Source organism: Aethalodelphis obliquidens, unplaced genomic scaffold (genome assembly GCF_003676395.1).
Source record: "Aethalodelphis obliquidens isolate GAN/ISIS:26980383/991018 unplaced genomic scaffold, ASM367639v1 scaffold83, whole genome shotgun sequence".
Classification (NCBI taxonomy): domain Eukaryota; kingdom Metazoa; phylum Chordata; class Mammalia; order Artiodactyla; family Delphinidae; genus Aethalodelphis; species Aethalodelphis obliquidens.
This window is the reverse complement of record NW_020838027.1, coordinates 3,375,720-3,397,634: the sequence shown is the minus strand read 5'-3', so window position 1 is coordinate 3,397,634 and position 21,915 is coordinate 3,375,720. Positions and strand designations below refer to the sequence as shown.

The following is a 21,915-nucleotide window of genomic DNA, read 5'->3' as shown; positions in this document are numbered from 1 at the left end:
AAAAAAAAAAAAAAAAAAAAAAAAAAAAAAAAAAAAAGAATTCTGAGATGAAAACAGCCGAGCATTAAACCAGGCACGGGGCCCTGTGAGGCTAGACTTGTTTTTGGCCCAGGAAGCCAGCGAGGACCCTCATGTGGGTCACAGTTGTGGATGGTGGCCCAGTTAGGGCAGAACTAATCCTTTAAACAAGTGGGCTGGGGAAGTGCCCTCGGATCCCTGTTTGTGATTTATATCTTTGGAACATGCTGGAGGCTGCCGTTTCCTTTCCAGGCCTCCACCCTCCTGCTTTAAATCATTTACATTTTTTAAAAGTCAGCTTAGGTCATTCACTAACAGGTTCTAGGGGTTTTTAAAGGTTCAGAAGAAAAGAACAAAGGAAAGGAGTAGAGGTGGATGTTGTCCATTTCGTCTGAGGTCTGGAACAGATTGGAAAGCACAAAGCCTCTAGGAGTTCTGAGGCCCGTTTAGAGACGCTCACCAGCTGCTCCGGGTACGATTATTTTTATGCCCAAACTGAGCAGATAGGTTGGGACAGAGGAGGGAGTGGCCTAGTGACCAGGGACCCAGGGCTCTCAGGGTTGGAGAGGAGGGGGAGGGGGAGAAGGGGCCACGTGCAGGTGCCATGTGACTCCACAGTTTGGAGTGGGCTTTGCACACACAGAGGCTTAGGGAAGCCAGGAATTTTATTCCAGAAGAAAGAAACTCCTCTGTCTGTGGGCAGAGAGGGTGAGACAGGAAGTTAGAACCAGGAGCCCTGGGAGAGAATGAAATACCCAGAAGGCAGTTTGCACTTTCAGACAGCTCTGAGCACGTCGCTGAGGGCTTTTAAGTTGCTGGAAACCGAAAGTTCCAAGCAAGTTCTAGGAAGCAGGTACTGGTACCGTGAACTGGAGGAGGGTGGAAGGAAGCCCACCCGCCCCCTTTTTTTTTTAACATCTTTTTTGGAGTATCATTGCTTTACAATGGTGTGTTAGTTGCTGCTGTATCACAAAGTGAATCAGCTGTACATACACATATATCCCCATATCCCCTCCCTCTTGCGTCTCCCGCCTTCCACCCTCCCTATCCCACCCCTCTAGGGGGTCACAAAGCACCGAGCTGATGTCCCTGTGCTATGCGGCTGCTTCCCACTAGCTGTCTATTTTACATTTGGTAGTGTTTATATGTCCATGCAGCTCTCTCCCTTCGTCCCAGCTTACCCTTCCCCCTCCCCGTGTCCTCAAGTCCATTCTCTACGTCTGCATCTTTATTCCTGTCCTGCCTCTACCACCCCCCCTCCCTTTTTAATGTAGAAAGAAAAACTGGGTTAGAAAGAAACAGCGATGATAACAAGTAAAAGATTAGCGGGAGAAACCATGTTTACATCGTACGTTTAGTCCCTTTGAATCGGTCTGCCTTCTACCTTGGTTTTAATTTACTGTATGATTCATGCTGATTGTGAGTTGCTGTTTCCATCATTAGATTTAATAATTGCATAACGGGCTGTTCTCCAGGGCTCTGCAAACTGTTTTTGGATGACCTGCAAGCTGAGGATGATTTTTACCTTTTTTTTTTGCGGTACGCGGGCCTCTCACTGCTGTGGCCTCTCCCGTTGCAGTGCACAGGCTCCGGACGCGCAGGCTCAGCGGCCATGGCTCACGGGCCCAGCCGCTCCGCGGCATGTGGGATGGGATCTTCCCGGACCGGGGAACGAACCCGCGTCCCCTGCATCGGCAGGTGAACTCTCAACTACTGCGCCACCAGGGAAGCCCCGATTTTTACCTTTTTAAAGGGCTGAAACAAACAAAAAACAAAGAAGGACATACAGCAGAGGCCAGAGGCCCACAAAGCCTGAAACATTTGAACTGGTCCCATGCAAAAACGGTTTGCTGGGCCATAGCCGTCAGCCCCAGGCTGTGACCGTGGACCGTTCAGCGCACCCAGGGCTCTGGATGTGGGCACTGCGGCTGGAGGGAATCTTAGCCTCTGAACCAGGATCTCTGGGCTGCTCCCCTCTGAGATCCCGACCGAGTTCACCTGGGGTGAAGCCTGGGAATAAGGGTTTTTTACATTCCTTGGCGGGAGGGGTGGGGAGGGTGTCCTAGTGCAGCTAAGGTTCAAAATCACTGCCCTAAGGCAGTAATTCTCAAAGCGAGGTCTTCGACCTGCAGTGTCTGCAGTGTCAACATCCCCCAGCTGGTTAGAAATGCAAAATTCAGGACCCCACCTGACCTGCCAACTCAGGAACTCTTGGGGGGGAGGCGGGGAGCAAACTGCGTTTTAACCAGCCCCCCAGGGGATTCTGATGCACCTCAGGTTTGAGACCACTGCTCTTCGGCTTGGCCTTTCAAACCTAAACCTTCCTGTTTGCAGGCGAACGTCAGAGGTGGTTAGGTGGAGAAGGCAAGACAGGAGGAAGCCAGCGGGAGGGGATAGCAAGGCCTCGAAGGTTATTTCAAGGCTGGACATAACTGTAGTTGTTATTTTATACACAACCAAGGCCCTGGGAGGTGAAATGGTTGCAGGAAGCAGAGCTTGGGACTAGAATAACACTACCACCTACAACAATCATGTTATCCTTAACAGATATCATAAATAGCAATTTTAGCTGTGGGCGCTATTTTCCATTACTACAGATATGATTGTCTTTTAGTACATTAACTTATAGAAGGTACCCATGTGGTAAATGCAGGGATTTAAGCACACTTCTGAGCTATCTTGAAATCATTTGAATGAACATTATACATGCCTGGGAAGTCGGAAGGCTGTATTGCTGACCATCACCTCATAACTGAGGGTGAATTCTGTTCTCCCAACCACTTCCTCAAGGGGAGGCAGATCCCCCCAGGATACTTCGCCCCAACTGCTGGCCCTCCAACAATGTAGCCCATGGGGCATTTGTAAAAATGTCACAGGGATTAAAACCTACTGATGTCCTGCTATGTGCCAGGCACTGTGATAGGTTTTAACATACATTATCTCCTACAGTCATCGCAGTGCTCTTATCCCCATTTTATAGTTGGGAATGTTGAGGCTCAGAGAGGTTAAAGACTTTCCCCAAACCCCGCAGCTGACAAACCCGGGGATGTCTGGCCTCAAGATCGGTGGAAGTGGAGGGGAAGCTTGCCCGCAATCAGGCATGATGTGGCATTTCAGTAACTCTAAGCTGGGGAGCCTATGAACATGTAAAGCAATTACTCCCAGTTCTCCCAAGCCTTGCCCAGTGTCCTGGGTGTCCTTGGAAGGGTGTGAGTCCACCCAAAGGCTGGATTGCCGATGTGCTATCTCAGAAAGAATTCAAGGGCCAGAGGCACACGAGCATCCAGGGATAAAGACTCCATCTGGGTTGTCAAAAATGCAGTTGCTCCCCACAGAGCTGGCTGGGTTCTTAAATTCCTCCTTCCTCATTTGGAAAATTAGCAGCTAAATTGATAGATTTTACATATTACATACTATCATCGCTATCAGTAGTAACAAGGCATCCTTTTAGAGTTTTCGCGTCTACAGGGCACTACACGCTCCTTAGCTCCTGCTGTCCTGGTGTTGGTGGCCTTGGTTGTGACCAGAGGCAGCAAGAGCTCAGAGATCATGACCGTGGGGCAGCGCTGTGAGTCTGCAGCTCCCCGCAACCCCCAAACTAGGACTGAGGACCAGAGATACAGGTTTGAGTCCCAGCTCTTACCTGGTGAGAGTGGAGAAATGGCCTCCACCCTCTGGGCCTCCCTGGCCAACACGTGAGGCTGAACTGGTGTCTAAGAAGTCTCTTCTCCACCTTCTAGACCTGGGACATGCGGGCAGCTTTCCAGACCTTGGGAACAATGGGTAGTGATGCTCCTGGTGATGATGTAATGGGTACCCGATTAGGGAGCCGATGTGGGCAATAGCTAGGATATTCTGATGCCAAGTCCGTTTCTATAACATCCTCCCTCTGGAACTCATGGAACTACAGTTCTTTTTTGGAAAGAATTAGGGTAACAGTGCGGGGGTTGCTGGTTAGTTGCCATGTGCGTACATTATTTCCTTGCCCAGAAAGGTCAAGTATCTCTAAAAAGACAAGTTTCTGTATGCTTGGCTCTCCTGCAGGGGGAAGATTCTAATACTTTCCAAGGTGGGGGTTTCTAAGGTTTCTTAGGTTTCTAAGGTTTCTTAGGTTTCTAAGGTTTCTTAGGTTTCTAAGTCCGTAGAAAATATGTTTTCACAGACCTGGGATGAAGAAACATGGCTTATTTATCAGGGAGCTTAGCAGCTTCCAAACTCTCTTTGATAAATTACATCATCTCCTGGACTTAAGACCTAGCAGATTTACATCCAAGACCCAAAGTGAAAATGGGAGTTTAGAATTGGATGCATGAACGTCCTCTCGCGCAGCCTTGCACACACACGCACATAGATACACCATCCGTGTGTCTGGCAGAAAGCAAGTTGAAGCGGGGTCTGGGTATCCGGGACACCTGGCTTCCTCCCCAGCTTGGCCTCTGCTGCATCCTTGGGGCCAACGGGGTCTCTGAGCCTGTGTCTAAGACACAGCCCTTCCCGTAGGAGTTCATAGTTCAGGTCTTATCTGTACCTACCCAAAGAAGGAACCTTAACCTTTTTGTGGAGCAAAGTCATAAACCCCTTTGGGGATGTGCTAAAGCCTATGTGACCCCAGCACGTAAATAGTAACATTTTTCCATACAGTTTCAGGGGCCTCCACGTCATAACTCCTTGGAAGGAATGGTCTTTCAGGCTTACTTTCTCAGCCATGGTGTCCCGCTCCAGAGACAAGACAGGCACTGTTTTGAAAGCAAATGAGAAATTGTACCAATCATCTCTGGGAACAGAGATGAGTTTTTGTGTCATTTGGGCTTTTTTTTTTGTTTTTTTTTTAATTTCCCGATGCCTGTAAAGGAGTGTCTGTGCCTTTCTGACTCCCAGGAGCAGGTTGTGAATGTCCGTAAGCCAAAGTCACGTGCACCATGATATAGGCTTCTCCAGGGCCCCTCCTGCCCGCCAGAGCATCGCCCCGGCAGCCTGGCTAGTCCCTTAGAGCCACAAAGCCTTCAGACCGCCATCAATCGTCCCCTCGACGGAGGCACTGCTGCTGCTGGTGTGATGGGGGAGGGGCAAGCTGCGCTTCACCCACACTTCCTGGCCTTCACGGTCACTCTCTCGGAGGTCTGCACCCTCTTACCCCTGGAGGGCGGAGGGGGAGACTGGTTCAGGTACTTGGGTGAGCTACCCAAGGTCACACAGCTGGTACGGGTGAAGTTAATTTTCCCTCCGTGTATGTGAAAGCCCAAACCAAACATCAGAGAACCATGCTGGGGGCGGGGGTAGCAGTGTCGTCAGGGCGTCCATGTCCGGGGACTTGGGTCCCCAAGTCAAGCCTGGTGGCAAGTCCTTGTTGAGTCTGAGGGCTGGGACCATTGTTAATGGGCCCCGATTGTTTCCTGCACCATCTGGACCGGTGGTCCCCAACCTTTTTGGCACCAGGGACTGGTTTCATGGAAGGCAATTTTTCCATGGCCGGGTGGGGGTCGGGGGGCTGGTGGACGGTTCAGGCGGTGATGCGAGCGGTGGGGAGCGGCAGGTGACGCTTCGCTCGCCCGCCTGCCCGCCCGCCCGCCGCTCACCTCCCGCTGTGCGGCCTGGTTCCTAACAGGCCACGGCCCCGGGGGGGTTGAGGACCCCTGCTCTAGACTATGAGGAGTGTGTCTTACCCCCTTCCCTGCTCAGTACCCACAACGGAGGAAGTACACCCTGGTCTCTCAGAACAGCATCACCCCCAGTTCCTCCAGCTCCATTGTGAGCCCGGAATCCAAGCTTGGGAGGCCCACAGGCCCAGTCTGTCCCCCGCTTCTGCCAGGCTCACTGGAGGGCTGTGGGTGTGGGGGGGTTCCCTCCACTCTCAGGGTCACGTTCACCCAGCCCTTCCAACCTTCTCTGATTTCTACAAGGCACTAGCACCCGGGTGTCGGCTGGACCACCGACGGGTGGGTGGCGGAGTGATGGGAAGACCTGCTTCCGATGCTTCCAGCCTAACCCTGCGCCAGCGGGGCTGGAGCAGAACCGCCTCGCTGGCATCTCTGGCCGCCGCCTCCTCTGGGCCTGTGTGCGGTTGGCAGCCTTTTCGCCCAGCCCTGGTCACAGGGCCTCAGCCCCCAGGGTCCCGGTGCAGCTTCCAAAGACCCAGCCCAGGCTCAGGCTCCCTGGCTGAGTCCAGGGCCTGGACAGTGTGAGTCAGATGCACTGGGAGCCGCCTTGGGGGAGAGAAGGGGCCAGTTCTCCTGACCCGGGGTCCCCAGGCCCAAGCCGAGGGCACGGAGCAGAGCAGAGCAGAAGCCTCCTGGCGGAGATGCTCTCACCATCAGCTGGGAGCGGGGCACGAATCAGCGAAGCTTGATGCCATGGCCAGAACTGGAGAGCAGCCCACAGAGTGAACCGGCCCGGCAGGACCCAAACTAGGACGTGCTCCTGGGGGGCCCGGCACTGGGAGCCTGGGCAGGACGACCTGCCACGCTGTCTGGGAGACGGGGGAGCAGCACAGGGAGTGGATGAGGGGGTGGATTTGTATCTCAGACTGGCTTGTGTGCCCTCCAGTGAGTTTCCTTGTCTGTGGGCTGGGGACGCTAAGAGCGCCGGCCTCTTCGTCCTGCTGAGAGCTGCTCACCCACTGGCCTTATTATACATCTGTGCAAGTGACCTGAGGTAGTGACAGTGGTAAAGTTTATGTTATGTGTAGTTTGCCACAATAGAAAGAGAAAGAGAAAGAGTAGGGTGGGGTTGAGGCCAACGGGGACCATCACACGCCGAACCATCTGTCAAGTGAAAGACTCCTCAGATGATCTCGGACGTCACTTTCAGTTCTAGAAATATCTTCTGGGTCTATGATATAGATTCCTGGGATTTAGACCCCCCCCCCCCAGCTCTCCCCTGGCTCACCTGACCATGGACAGTGCAGGGTGGCTATGGAGTTAAAGCATAACGAAGCTCACGCCTGCATGGTCTCAGAGAGCACTAGAGCGGGTTTCTTTGTGGTTCGGGCTTTGGGGGAGTGGGGAGGGGAGACAGTGATCAAGTGAGCTTAGATGGGGAAGGGACTTAACACACCCCTTCTGCCAGAGAAGCTGCAGTTCATCTGTTTTATATGTTGAGGTTCTACCAGAAAATTTACTTAAAAGAATGTCCCGTTAGAACACCAGCGTCCTCATTGTGTAGATAAAGACAGAGGCACACAGAGGGGTAGGGACCTGCCCACGTGCTGGTGCACAGCAAGGGGCACCCTGAGTTAGATCCCCTGGGCCCTGCCCTCCCCCGTCTGCCGATGCCTCTGTACACACCACACCGTGTCCATTAGCAGACATTCCTAGCATCACTCTCTGCGAATCACGGGAAGGGAGGACAGCCCTCGGCGCCTGTCCCTCGCCTGGGGTCCAGGACACATGTTTTCCCCAACCCAGTCCCCCTCGTGCTGAACACCAGCCTTCCCTGGGGGTCATGGCCAAGCAGCCCCCCGCGCCTGCACGGGGCCTCACGCGTGTGTCTCCACGTGGGTGATGAAAAGAGCAGCTCTTTCTTGGTGGAAAGCTTAATCCATTCATTCAAAAAGATCAGGGAAATTATAATATAGATCCATCTCTGAGTGTGGGAAAAATTATAGACTGTGTTCTTCGCTATAATTAAGCTGGTTTTAGTGGGAGCAGTAAGTACATCTGACAGCAGTGCATTGTTCTTTTTAAAGGTACTTTTGAGACCCAGTGTATCAGAATTAAAACCCTGCGGTCTTAGTTCAGAGCGGCGGTGATTTTCCTTGGTGGGTTTAGGGTCTCACGTCTCATCAGCCTCCGCTGCTCCCCTAGCCCGGTCCACCTGTGCGGGCCGTGGCGGCTGCAGAAGGACTGGATGAGGATGCGAGGCTTCAGACCTTGGTGGTGAAGAGAAGGGGATCTGGCGATAATTTGATTCAGGGGAACATGCGAGACCTGGGAGAGAGCATGCATAGCGATTCGGTCTAGTTTGGGAATCGTACACTTGAGATTGCATCCTGGCTCTGTGTGTATCCGATCAAGGAGGAATTTGCGGCCCCTGGAGGTGGACTTGGAACAGAATTTTTTTCTTCTTTTTCAATGGGATGTCATACAGAGAAGAATGTGACCCCTAGGATACAATTCAGTTAGAGGCAAGGCTGAATGGCTGTATCAGACACCTCACAGGACAGTGACTTAAAGAACAAAATGTGTTTTTCTCTCTTGGAACGGTCCGGGGTAGGCAGGCTGTCCTGCTCCATGAGGTCCTGCAGGGATCTTCTGTCTCAACCATCCCCACGCGCAGTGTGTGGTCCCCAGACCAGCAGAATCGGCACCCCCTGGAAGCTTGTTGGAAAAGCAAATGACCAGGGTGGGGCCCCGGGGGTGGGCCCAGAAACCTGTGTTTGTAGAAGCCTTCCAGGGGATTCTAATAGACTCTACAGTTAAAGAACCATTGCTCTGAGGGGCTGTCCTCGTCTGTGTGGTTGAAACTGGGTTTCAGGCACATCTGTGGCCCAGTTCTTGGGAGGGGGGAAGATGGTGGAGATGTGCAGGGGCAATATTTTAAGGCTCAGGCTTGGAAGTAGCATTCTACTCACGTTCCTTTGTCAAAAACTACTACACAGCCAGATACGGCCACTTAGACGGTTGGGAAATGTAGCCACTGGTTCAGTGGCCATGTACCCAGCTCCAACTCCATTATAATGGAAGGAGGGGAGGACAGCTTTTGGTCGAACACTAGCCATCTTGACTACCGGTGAATCAAACTAAAGTACGTTTCAATGCACCTCTCCTCCTCTAGAAAAAGGGGAGGATGTCTGCCTACAGGTCACAGTTTAGTTTGTATGTTTAAAAGGATCCATGGGGTGGGGAGTAGTCAGGTGTACCAGCCCCCACACGTCTTGCCACCCTCACTGCCCACCCTCACGGGGCTTGGGCAGCCCAACCCTGAGACACCCACCCCACTGCCTTCCCACTGTGTATTGTGCTGCCCAGTCCCTGCCTGGCAACTTCCAGTAAAAGCCAGGCTTTCACCCAGCTGGTCCCTTGAGAAGGAGGGCACCCAGGCTTGGCAGGGAAGGCTGGGTGGTAAGGAGCCGGGTTTACGGGAAGGGAGAGAGAGAAGGCAGGTGAGCAGCTTGTTAAGTGAGCAGTGGTGCACACCTGCTCAGTCCCGGGGAGCCGCTCACGGGGACTCTTATGTGCGGCTCCCCTGGAAGTTGGGTGACGCTCTGTCTCTGTCTCACCCCCACGTCCCACCCTCTGCTGAGTCCCGGCAGCCTGGGCTCTCAGGACTTCCTGCTGCCACTGTTCCTTGCCTTACAGATCCTGAGCTCACCCTGCATGGGCCACCTCTGAACCTCCATCCTTGCTATGCAAGGCTTCTCGGGAGGTGCCCCGAGACAGGACAGGAAAGTCAACTCTGGATGGAGGTGACTTCTCTCCTCCCCTCTAAGCCTACGGAAAGCTCAGACCTGAGGAGCCCTGACCTTAGCTTCCCTGACACCACGACCTGATGTTTCGGTGTGCCAGGGGAGCCTCAGCCTCCTTGTTTATAAAATAGAGGTGATAGCACCGGCTTCCCTGAGCCGTTGAGACAGTTAAAGACCCGGCCCCAGTGAGGGGCCCACCGCTCTTCACTGGCCGAAGTTACAGGGGGCTGGGCTCTGGGGACTGCCGGCCAGAACCTGGGCGAGGCGCTGGGGCTGGAGACGGCTTCTCTGTGCTCTCAAACGTCTCGTCTCCATGAGTGGGAAAGCACACGTTTCTGGCGCAGAGCAGAACGACCTGCGTCCCTCGGGTCTGGCGTTTGTTTATTTCATGAGCTACTTTCAGACCCCGCGCGTGCACGCCGCCACCGCGATGCTGAGCCTTCTGTAGGAGGAGGGGGAGGAAGCCAGTGTATTTTTCAGCCCTGAGATACCCCTGGGGCGGCCCTTAGGGGCTGTGGGCTTTCCCAGCCTCCGCTGGAGAGCCATCCCCAAGGGCTGGAGCCAGCGCAGGGTGCATGGGGGTCGGAGGAGGGGCTGATGCGCGTTCGTTTTCAAAGCCTGTGGTTTCTTCTGAGGTCGGGCTTCTCTCGGGAGCACCTGTGTGTCCAGGTGTTTCCCCCAGTGGAACCATCCTGGTCCCATTTGTGCCTCATTTGTTTTATTTTCAGAAGGGTGTTTCTACTTTGGTGTACCATGGACATAGGTCTGGGTTTCTCACCTGGGGCTGGCCTTGAAAGATGAGGGGAAGAAGAGGGTGGCGTGGAGAGGACAGAGAAGGTCCGTGGGTGGCTTGGGCAGGACGTCCCAGGAGGCCTGTTGGGAGGTGCTGATCCTGTGCTGAACCCTCCACGCGAAACGTCCTCCACACTCGCGTGCATCGGGCCGTAGAAAGGATGGTGTAGGTTTTGCTTCTCTCCTTCTCATCACCTCTGACCCAGGTGTCCTGGGGAACTTGTGGGAAATATTTCTATACCTCTCAGAGCGTACAGGGGCTTTCACGTGGCTCTCTGGTGCATATGTTCATCCGTTCATTCATTCCTTCCCTATCCCATGACACCCTCAGGTCAGGCGCCGAGGGGCATGCTTAGGATACAGGCTGAGCTCAGGTCTTAGCAGATGCTGTGGTTAAGGGAAACACCTTATGCTTCTCAGTAGGGTTGGTGACCCTGAGTGTCAGAGCATGTGGGTTGGAGAAACCTATAGTGTGTGGAGGGGATCGGGGCAGAAAGAGTCAGGGGCTTGAGAAATACTGAATACTGTTGACACCCAATTTAAGATAGTGGCGAAGAGCCAGGACTGAATGAACATCCAAACCGGGATATTTTTTTAAGTGAAAAGTTCCCTGCAAATAGTCATGCCAAGACAATAGGTGTGAACCGGGGCTGTCCAGAGAAACTGGCATTGGGCGGGCAAAGTGGAGCATATGGTCCCCCTGAGAAGAGTCCACTTTGAAGCCAGTCTGCATGACTCTGAATCCCACCCCCTCCTTACTGACAGCCTGGCCCAGGCAGGCTCTATAACCTTTGTCTCCCTTTCCTCATCTGTCACGTGGGGTGATGCTCATGTCTGCTCATGGGGTTACTAGGAGAATTAAAAGAGGGGACCCTTCCAAAAGGCTTAGGACCATACCTGACATGTGGTACACGATCAATAAGTATTGGCCCTTGTTGTTTGTAGGCACACGATCATACACATGGAGGCTCAGGTGATGCAGAAATTACGTGACAGCAGTAAGTCCTGCAATGGAGTTGCAACTTTACCCATCTCAGTAAGGGAGATAGAGTCATTGCAGTTTTATAGATGAGAAAAACTGAGGCCCAAAGTCACAGAGCAACTTAGGAAACAGAAATGGGACAAGAACCCAGGTCTCTGGATGCCAAGCCCAGTCCTCCTTAAATCCTGCATAGGGGCAGAGGGGTTATGAGAAGGGAGGGAATGGGTAGGGGCGACATCCTTCACTCTCTGGGCTTGATGACCTCATTAGCCCTGCTTTGATGGCAGAGGGCTAGCCATGCTATCCCATGGAGCCCCACCCACAGGCCCCCTAGGCAGCAGCCCTCCCCTGGAGCCCCTTCTCTCACCCAACAGAGGATGTTTCTTTCACAGCATCTTGCCGTGTTGAGAACTGAGATGAGGTGCTTAATGTTCACCAAAACCCTTTCCTTTTTCCCCCTTCTTTTTTTTCCAGTAGGAATATATGTTTTAACGACATACTTAACAAAACTGGAGAGTATACACTCTTTTCAACACACATGGAACATTCACTGAAAGAAACGGTTTTCTGGGCCATAAAGCAAGTCTCAACAAATTTCAAAGGACTGAAGTTATACAGAGCATATTCTCCAGCCACAGTAGAATACGCCAGAAATCAACAAGAAAAGCACAACTAAAACATTCTCCAAATGTCTGAAAAATCAAGCAACATACATATAATCTTGGATCAAAAAAGAAACTGCAGTGAGGATTAGAAAATACTTTGAAATGAATAGTGAAAATATGACAAATTAAAATGTGCGGAAAGCAGCCAAAGCAGTACTCAGGGGGAAATACATAGCCTTAAATGCATGTATTCACTTTGAAAAAGATCATCAAGCTATACACTTAAGACCTCTGTGCTTTACTATATATTTATTAAACTTCAATATTAAAAATTTAGAAAAATAGGAAATCATCCGATTTAACAAATTCACACTAAAATACAACAAATGAGTGATAACATTCATCTATTTCTACCTTTTAAGAAAAAGGTATAGAAAAAATGATTTTTGCCATACTTTCAAGTGACATGCCAGTACAAACTGGAAAATTTCAGATGACCAATGTAGGAGAGTTTAGAAGACTTTCAGATGAAACTTAGACCAACCCATCTAGCAGAAGGTTATACAAAAATTGCATTTTAGAGACACATTTGGGTGAGACAGAACTTAGAAAGGGAGGTATTGATGAATGATAAAAAGAAAGAGAAGACTAGGAAAAATAATGTCCAAATATATATTTTACAGTTTTATACTTAAACATGGTAAATAGACACCTACATGGTGTCAACTGCACTGTTTCTAGGATAACCCTTGGTAAAGGTCCCCTGCTGCTCTCAGTTGCCTTCTGATGTATAATCTCAAATTGATTTCCCTGTAATTCTATAGAGAGTATAATTCTTTATCATTCTTACCTTGCCTTCTTCCACAACTGGCTAGTTGATAGGTTCTCATGATTTTAAGGCTAATCTCAAGATTAGCCTTAGTTAAATATCATTAATATTTGTATCCGCCCTTCTTTTAAAATGACTATCCTGTCTGCACCAATCTACTTTTTTAAACTAAGGTCTTGATCTTCTGCAGTTGAATTTTTCCTGGTCACCTGGGGACAAGGTCTCCTGTCATGGCCATCTAAGTGGAGTCCACGAGTAGGCAAGTGGGCTTAGATACAGAGGCTTTAAGACTGTATCCCCAACGATCGGATACATGGCCTCTGGCTGATGTATTCCATAGAGTTACCCACACCTTGTTCTTCATTCAAGGACCTCTTGGGGGTTGGTTGTAATAATGCCTTTACCCTGGCATGGCACTGAGGCTGTAAAAACCAGTACACACAGTTCCTGCAAATTCTTCAGCCCATTTGATCCTCACAGCCAACCTGCAAGGGAGGCAACGTTGGACCAGCATCAGCTCCATTTCACAAAGGAGGAAGCTGAGGCCCAGAGGTCCTGTGACTTGCCCAGGGTCACGCTGCTGTAGGTGACAGCTGGTATTCACACCAGGATCTTCTGACCCACTGACTAGAACTGTTTTTGTTTGTTCACTCATTCTTTTCATAAGCACTGGGGAAGCCCTCATTTCATGGGTCAGACTGAGATTTTTTTAAAAAGGACCCAGGAAAAACAGCAGAGGGTGATACTCGCCTACAGGCAGAACTTCCAAAGACTCTGTGTATGTATAAATGTAGAGAATCAGAAGGCAGCGAAACCACCCGCCTCAGGTTCTGAACACAGCCCTGACTAATTCACTGAATGCACGTTGGCACCTGCAAATGAAGCAAAAAATAGTCCCGTACTTAGGAAAACATGAATCTCTGGGGATAAAGACTAAGAGTTCTTGGTGCTGAGGGGGTTTTTTTATTTATTTTTTTTGCGGTGCGCGGGCCTCTCACTGTTGTGACCTCTCCCGTTGCGGAGCACAGGCTCCAGATGCGCAGGCTCAGCAGCCATAGCTCACGGGCCCAGCCGCTCCGTGGCATGTGGGATCTTCCCGGACCGGGGCACGAACCCGTGTCCCCTGCATAGGCAGGCGGACTCTCAACCACTGCGCCACCAGGGAAGCCCCTCAAAATCCTATTGGTGGCCATGGAGACAGAAGGCCAGCTCCCTGTCCTGCCACTAATCTGCAGTGTGACTTTGGCCCCAGTGTGTCACCCCTACCCCACCCCCAGAGCCCGGCTTCCTCAGGGCCGAGCCAGGGATGCTTCCCCTTCAGCTGTCCCATTCAGAGGCCCGAGGAAGCCTCACTTCTCTGACCCCTGCAGAGGGACTCTCCACCCACCAGGAATAGGGTCTCAGGCACGTGGAAATTAAACAGAGGGGCAGGAGAGCAAAGAAGGGGCACATATGCGGGGATTGCAACCAGGGTTCACTTGAAGCCTAAATTCAGTTACAGGTTAAACCACTTGGACTGTTTTTTCCTTTCCACCTCTTTGACCGCCACACAGGCCTGGTCTCTTGTTGACCAAGAACCCAGAGGAGGAAAGTGGGACTTATTTAACTGAGGGGGAGGGTGGAGCTAGTTTTTCCACAGCAAATATACTGGCTTTGTCTTTATTTTAGAAACACCAAGCTCCCCCCCCACCCCCGAGTATGGGGCAGTCTGCCCTCAGGGAATGAAGAGGCAGGATACCCGCAGCCTGAGCTTGTGCTAACCGGAGCAGGCAGAGAATAAGAGGTTGGTGAGAGCCCAGGCGTAGAGAGCGTGTGGGGAGGGAAAAGTCACACCGAGTGCGGCCAACCGGATTGACCCCTGGCCCCTGACCTGACCTTCTAGGCTTTTCTGCAGCCGCAGCGTCCAGCCTCTGCTCATGCTGTACCCTCTGGCTGAGCAGCCTCCCCGTGCAGAAGCCGTGCCTGTCCTCAAGGACCAGGTTTAATGCCCCCCACTCCGCCCCCATCACAATCTGGCAGGATCCATGTGCCACTTCCTCTGGGCCACTGGCAGGGTCTGGAGGTTATATGTGTGCCTGCGCCCCAGCCCCACGGCTGCTGTCAGCTCCGTAAGGGCGAACTCCAGGGGTTCTATGTACAGCTCCTGGCACACGGTGGGGACTTGATGCGTGTCTGTTGAATGAGCAAAGGATGCAGCTGGCCCAGGAGCCAACAGAGCCTCGTATCTATACGGTCAGGTCCCAGGCACCCGCCTGCCCTCTGCTGCCCTCCCCCAGTGCCCAGCGTGGTCCACTCTGCTCTGGTCTCTCCTTCTGGCTGAGCCCTGCCCTGCCCACCGGGACTTCGGCACATCCAGCCAGCCGACGGGGTTCTGCCTACGTGTCCCTCATCTTCTCTGCACTTAGAGACTCATTCTCTCTGGGGGGGAGTGGGGTGGCGAGAAGCCATAGAAGAGACGATGCCCCCCAGGTCTCAGGGCCCATAATTTTACATATCCGGCCTGACGCGGTCCCCAGATCCATCCTTCACCATCAAGGCATTTGAGGCAGCCTTTCTGAGATGTCCTACAGCACAGGCCCCCAGGCCTGCTGGCTCTCCCTGAAGCCCAGCTTTGTTCTGCAGTCAGAGCTTTGGCCTGGAGACCCAGCGCCCTGAGGCTGCATCACCAGGCTGTCCGGGAAATCTTCGTCCTAAATGTGGACTTTGTGTGAGAGGGTGCACCCACCCTGGGGCTCCGCGCCACCCGCTCGGTTACGTCTGTTCAGATGCAAAGGGTAATTACAGGGTAATTACACTGTGCAGGCCATGGACTTGGAGAACTGGAAGGGGCTTTGGAGAACACTGACTCAGAGTGTGGTCCCCAGACCAGTGGCAGCATCTGCGAGTCGGGTGACCACCCCCCTACTTCACTCCGGGTGGTCCAGGTTCAGCCCTGAAAGTCCAGCGTTCCGAGCAATCCCTCAGTCCTGGGCAAATCACATAGCTGGTCGTCCTGCCCGGGAGTCTGTTCTCCAGGGTCCCACCCCAGTCCTGATGAGTCGGACACCCTGGGCTGAGCTGTCCCTGTCGACCAGCCCTCCAGATTCTGATGCTCCTGAGAACGGCTGCCCCGCCCCACAGATGGGAAAACAGACACCCAGGGGAGGGGGGCCGCTTGCCTGAGCCTGGGAGACGGTGAAGGGACAGAGCCAGGAAGTGTCCAAAGTCAATCAGCCTGTTCGCAGCACAAAAAGGTACTAATAAGGACCTAGACAAACTGCTGCGGTCAGTGGGCAAGGTTCCAGATTCAGGGGCGGGTCCGGGAAGGGGCCGGGGGTGGGGGCAGCAGGCCAGTTACAAGGCCAAAGAAGAGACGTCCTTGCCTGAAATGGGGCTCACGACAGTCCTCAGAGCTCAGGGAAAATGGTCCTGGAGGGTGATCCGAAGCCCTGGTTCCTCCAGTCCCTTGGTGGGGGAGATGGAGGTGGGGGCGAGATAAGGCCAGTCAGGCAGCTTGGGTTCACTTTCCCCTCTCCAGGGGCTGCCGTGGCCATTCCCTCCCTCCTACCCCCCACCCCCCGCCCCTGCCCCTGCTTATAATCACAGGGAAGGGCTGAGGAAAACTGGGGTGAAAGAAGGGCCAGGGGAGGAGAATACATGAGGATGGCTGCCTGCCAGGCCCCATCTGGAACCACTTGGGAGAAACGGGCTCTTCTGCTCCCCCCACCTTCAGCCGTCCACCCATCCCCAGTCACTAGGCAGGAGGGTTTAGTGGTGGCTGGGAATCTTTCCCAGTGAAATGAGCATGCAAATCTCCCTTCTTTACAATGCAAAGACACTTCTCAACCTCAACTAGGCCTTCTAGCTGCTTCCCTCGCCTTCTCATTTGAAAATATCTACCTTGGGTCTCCAGATCCCCCTCCCCCCCGCCACTCCTGGGTTTCTGACCCGAGTCATCCTCCGCTGATGCTGCTCTGGAAAAGGTGAGCCCTGCCACGCTCTGTGATTGGCTCTCTCGGCAGCCCGTGGTGTTGTGGCCGGCCCCGCACTCGCCTGTTCTCCTCCGGCCCGCTCCCTCGTGCATCCATCTCCCCAAGGCTGATGAGGTCTTTCCTGCTTCTCCTCCTAGCTGTACACATGGCCTGCCTGTCCATGTCTGTCCCCTGCTCTCCATCCCGCTGCCCCGGGCCTGGTTCAGACCCCCGTGTCCCCTTCTTGGACATCAGCACCAACCGTACCAACTGCTTAACTGGTCCCCAAGCACCCAGTTGGCCCCAGCCCTGTTCTGCCCCTGCCAGGGAACTCTTTCTGAAATGCAGGTCTCATCAAGGGACTGCCTCGCTGCATGCTTTCCTGTGGTTCTCATCACTTGAAGACATGAGTCCAAGTTCTGGGGCTTAGCTGCTCACGATCTGACCCCTACCTACCTGTACACTTCTCACCCCTCCATTTTAAAACCTGCATCAGTTGGCCCCAAAGTGGAGACAGACTATCTACTTAGAATTCCTCTTCCTAATTATTTTCATCTTAAAAAACAAAAAGCAAAATTAAGCTTTTTGATTAATTTGATGATGTTTACCATATAGATCTATAATAGTGCATGAATAAAATTTATAAATAAATATACATATTTATGGGGTGTGCTCAAAACATTTTAGTGATCGAGTGTAAAGTTAAAAGAGCTTGTGGCCACTGCCAAACATCACCACCCGTCTGACTGCCCCATCCTCAGTGCCCCTGATCGCGTGCTCTGGCAGACCTTTGTACCCACCACTCCATCTACCACATCAGGGTGAAGTTAGCTATGGGTAATAGAATATTCAACCATGTACCTTAAAGAAGCTACAAGTTTTTTTGTTCTCTCATATAAACTAAGTCTGGAGGTGAGCAGCCCATGGATGGTGTGGCAGCTCCAAAATCATCTGAGATCCAGGTTCTTTGAACTTATTGCTCTACACTTTTCAAATCATGCTTTCCAGCTCATGCCTCAAAATGGCTGCTGGAGCTCCAGCCATTACATCAGCATTCCAACCAACTAGAAGAAGGAAGGGGTGAAGAGAGACATGCCTCTCCTCACTTTAAGGATATTTCTGATTATTAGAGACAGAGAATGACATTTACTAATGATAGAGATTGATCCACCAGGATGATATCACAACTCCAAATCTAAATGTACTACATAAAATAGCTGCAAAATATATGCAGCAAAAATGAACAGAGTTAACCAACAGTATAGCACAGGGAACTATACTCCATATCTTGTAATAGCCTGTAATGGAAAAGAACCTGAAAAAGAGTATATATATATAACGGAATCACTTTGCTGTACACCTGAAACTAACACAACATTGTAAATCAACTGTATTTCAATAAAAATTTTTTAAAAGAAAAAAATGGGGCTTCCCTGATGGCGCAGTGGTTGAGAGTCTGCCTGCCGATGCAGGGGACACGGGTTCGTGCCCCGGTCTGGGAGGATCCCACATGCCGCGGAGCGGCTGGGCCCGTGAGCCATGGCCACTGAGCCTGCGCGTCCGGAGCCTGTGCTCCGCAACGGGAGAGGCCACGGCAGTGAGAGGCCCGCATACCGCAAAAAAAAAAAAAAGAAAAAAAGAAAAAAATGAACAGTTCAAGGATGGATATACAAATTCATGGTCCTAGTGGGAGTCTGATATACTTTTTTCCATAGACAGTAGAACAAGCAGACATGAAATCAGCGAAGATGTAGCTGTGAAAAGTGCAGTTACCGAATTTAACCTAATTGACGCCCATAGAACTCTGCTCCCTACAGTGACAGGATCCACCTTCTCAAACGCACGTGAAACATACACCCAAAAATGATACCTTAAGTTGCATACACTGCTTCTGCTTCCGTGCCTTTTGCGAGCAGTTAATCCTGGCTGTACCCAGTAGGAAGAGAGGCTAGGGAGTGTCGTCTGCTCCAGGGGGCCAAGTACCCAACTAAAATGGGGGATTCTTGTCCTAATCTAGAGGGGAGAACAGCTATTAAGGAAGTCAGCAACCTCGGTCCTCCTTGCTGCCTCCCCCTGCCAGCTCTGGTCCTGAGAGCACTGCATGGTGGGTAAGAGCTTGGGCTGAGTCAGAAGCTCCTTGTTCTGTTCGGGCTTTGCCACTTACTTGCTCTGTGACTTGGACAGCTTATTTAACCTGTGGGAGCTTCAGTTTCCTTATCTTGCAAAAGGAATGGGAATAACCCTACTTCATAGGGCTGTTGGGAAGCTGGAACAAGATGGCCCGTGTAAAGCACTTAATCCTGGGCTTGGCACGTAGTAAGTGCTCAGTAAATTAGCTGCACAGAGAAATTAAGTAACTTGCCCAAGGTCACACAGCCGGGAAATGACAAGGTTCTGACACTTCTTTGGGGGCCTCTGCCAGCCCTAGCATAGGGCCCCACGTATGGTAGGGTCCTGTGTAAGGAGCACAGAACAGGGGGTCAGGCAACCATTAGCCATGTGACTTGAGAGAGGTCATTTGAAAATGAGTCTTAACTCAGACATGTATTAATTTCCTCATTCCTTCTGCAGAAGGTTGGATTAAGTGAGTCCAGAGGTTTTTGCTGACCCTGCCATTCCACAGCACCGTGGGCTTCTGTCTTCTCTACCCCTCGGGGCCGAAACTTTACCATTAGAAATATGTTTCTTTTGTTAAATCCTGTCATCTGCCTGAACTCTTTTAAAAATACAGTTTCCTTCAGAGGGTCCTGACCCCTTGGTCTGCAGGTCTAGAGAAGGTTCTGGTGCTTGAGTCCAGTGGGCCCCGGCTGGGAGGGGAGGGCCAGGCAAAGGGAGAAGAGAATGCAGACAGGAGGGGCTGGGCCCCAAACAGACGGTCAGTTTACCAATGGCCCCGGTGGCCCAGAGGGTCCCTCATCAGGACCTCGTGCACAGTGACCTGCACAACGACCGTGTAATAGCTCCCGGTCCAGTCGCCTGGCTGACCCCATCTAGCACCGCTTTTTACACTTTTTATAGGGCTTCCTTTTTTCTCCTTCTGTATTTTTTCCACCACCCTACCTCTCAGACTAAATCGGAGAAAAATGGGTTTTGTCTTTTTTTACCAAGAAGACAAAGTCTTAAATTACCTTCTTCAAGGTCTGCAAATAGAAATCCCAAATAAGACAGCCACCTCTTCTTTTCTGTCTTCCTTTCGCCCTGTCTCAGGAGCCCATGAGCTTGAAATAAAACTCAGCACGGTGGCTCCAGGGGAAGTAATCTGGGCCCGGCCGGCACCAGTCGCGGAGAGGCGGGGCAGGGCAGTGGCGGGGGGGCCCGAGCAGACACTGGTGGGAATGGAGGAGAGGGAGATGGAGGTGGGCAGAACCAAGGCCTGCTTGCTCTGGGTGTGGAATAAAAGAGGTCCCCCTAAAGGGGACGGTTCCTAAAGGAGCAGCTACGCTCCGAGTGTCAGGGCGTGTGTGTGGGGGAGCCCAGGGAATGAGAGAAGCCCGAGGAGAGATCTCGGAGGCTGCTTTGGGATTTAGATGCAAACAGGATCACCGGGCACATGAACCCCCATCTTCTCATCCCACTGACGCCACAGTTCCCAGAGAGCCCACCAGCGGGCATCGGGACAAGGGGAAGGAGCATGGTTCTGGGGCAAAGGCTAGGAATTTTAGGGCTGGCGCTCTGGGTTCTAACCCCTGTCACATGTAATATTAATAGCCAACAGTATAGAGCACTTACTCCGTGCCAGGGACTGTGGTCAACACCTCACGTAGATCATCCCATTTCATCTGTAAGACAACCCTGCCACGTGGGCATCATTATTCCCTCCAGTACAGAGGAGGACACGAGGACGAGAGGTTACATAACTACCCACATTCTCACACACCTTGTGACAGATCAGGGTTTAAACCGAGGGAGCCGGACTCCAGATCTTGTCATCCTCCTGCCAAACCACTAGGTCTACCGACCTGCTTCCTCCTTTGGAGAGTCGAGGTGCTGGGGTGGCCTGGGGATATCGAGGTCCCTTCCAGCACAGATGCTCTGATTTGGGGCTCGTGCCTCACCTGCGCATGCAGAGGTCCTGTTCAAATGATACAGGATTCCACCGCAAAGCAGGCACGCCAAGTGTGTGTGTGTGTGTGTGTGTGTGTGTGCAGGACAGGTGAACTTGTGTCCTGCCACCCTGCTAAGACGGGGGGAGAATAAGAACACAGTAGCACAGTGCAAAGTCTGTAGGAAGACTTGCAGGTTAGTCCTGCATCAGAAGGGCCAAACCAAGATCCACAGTGCTAGAAAATTCTGCGTGGTTCACCTCCATTCTGTGTCCAGTGACCTTGGCGCTTCTCTGCTCTTTGCTTGGGGCTGCACACCCCCAGTCTGAGAGTCCCCGGCCAGACAGGCTAGGATGCCCTTTGAAGGGAACCTCGCCTGGCTCTGGGCGGGCGAGGTCGCCTCCGTGGACCCCTGGTCACACGTGTGTCTTCTTTGCAGGCCCAGCAACCATGGCCCATTACAAGGTCGATCAGGACGACTGGCTGACCGTCTACTTGAAGTATTTACTCGCTGTCTTTAACTTCTTCTTCTGGGTAAGTGAACCCGGCACGCGCCACCCGCTTCTCCAGCACCGCGTGAGTCAAGCCGTCTTTGCTTTTTGTGAGTCATCTCTCTGGAGCTGATTTTTTCCAAATCAAAGACCACCCATGGGCTAATTCTGCCTACTTGAAAGCAAACGTGTACATTTGCTACTGAGGGGGAACCTAAGACTCGGCCTGCAGGTTGGCATGGAGTCCGTACCGCACAGCAGCCAGGCATCGCCATGAGCTTGCGTCCCGGCCTCGGTCCGCAAGGTCTGGCTCTCCCTCCCCTGCTAACTTGCGACTCCAGTGCCTGGTGGGAAATGTGACGGCCTCAAATAACTGCTTGTTTTCCTCCGAAGCCCATTCGCCTTTCATGATTCACATTCTCCAGGCCTGAGGCAGAGAAACTAAGTCCTGGGGGGCCCAGGGCTGCCTCTGTGCATCGGGAATGGTCTCTGTAGCGACTCCCTGCCGGGGAAACCACCCGGGCTAGGTCATCCAGGAAGAAAAGAGTCTGTCCACTTGAGGCAATTATCCAGATAATTGGTAGCAGAATACCACCAGGTCCCCAAAGAGCCAGACACTGGAATGTGTCTGGAGAGGCAGAAGGGGGCTAACGGTGCAGGCGTTGCCGTCAGCAGAGGCAGAAGGGGGCTAACGGTGCAGGCGTTGCCGTCAGCAGAGGCAGAAGAGGGCTAACGGTGCAGGCGTTGCCGTCAACAGACAGGCTCTGCCGTAGGCAACTCACCTACGCTGGCTGAGCCTGTG

General features: G+C 52.3%; 1 protein-coding gene across 1 annotated transcript in view; it reads left to right on the top strand.

Moving 5' to 3' along the window:
• TSPAN11 (tetraspanin 11) overlaps positions 1 to 21,915 on the top strand; it is a 64,529-nt gene that overhangs the window by 5,823 nt on the left and 36,791 nt on the right. Inside the window, exon 3 of the mRNA XM_027093339.1 lies at positions 21,062 to 21,156. Coding sequence (XP_026949140.1) covers positions 21,073 to 21,156 — 84 coding nt within the window. The 5' untranslated portion in view covers positions 21,062 to 21,072. The remainder of the gene's footprint in view (positions 1 to 21,061; positions 21,157 to 21,915) is intronic.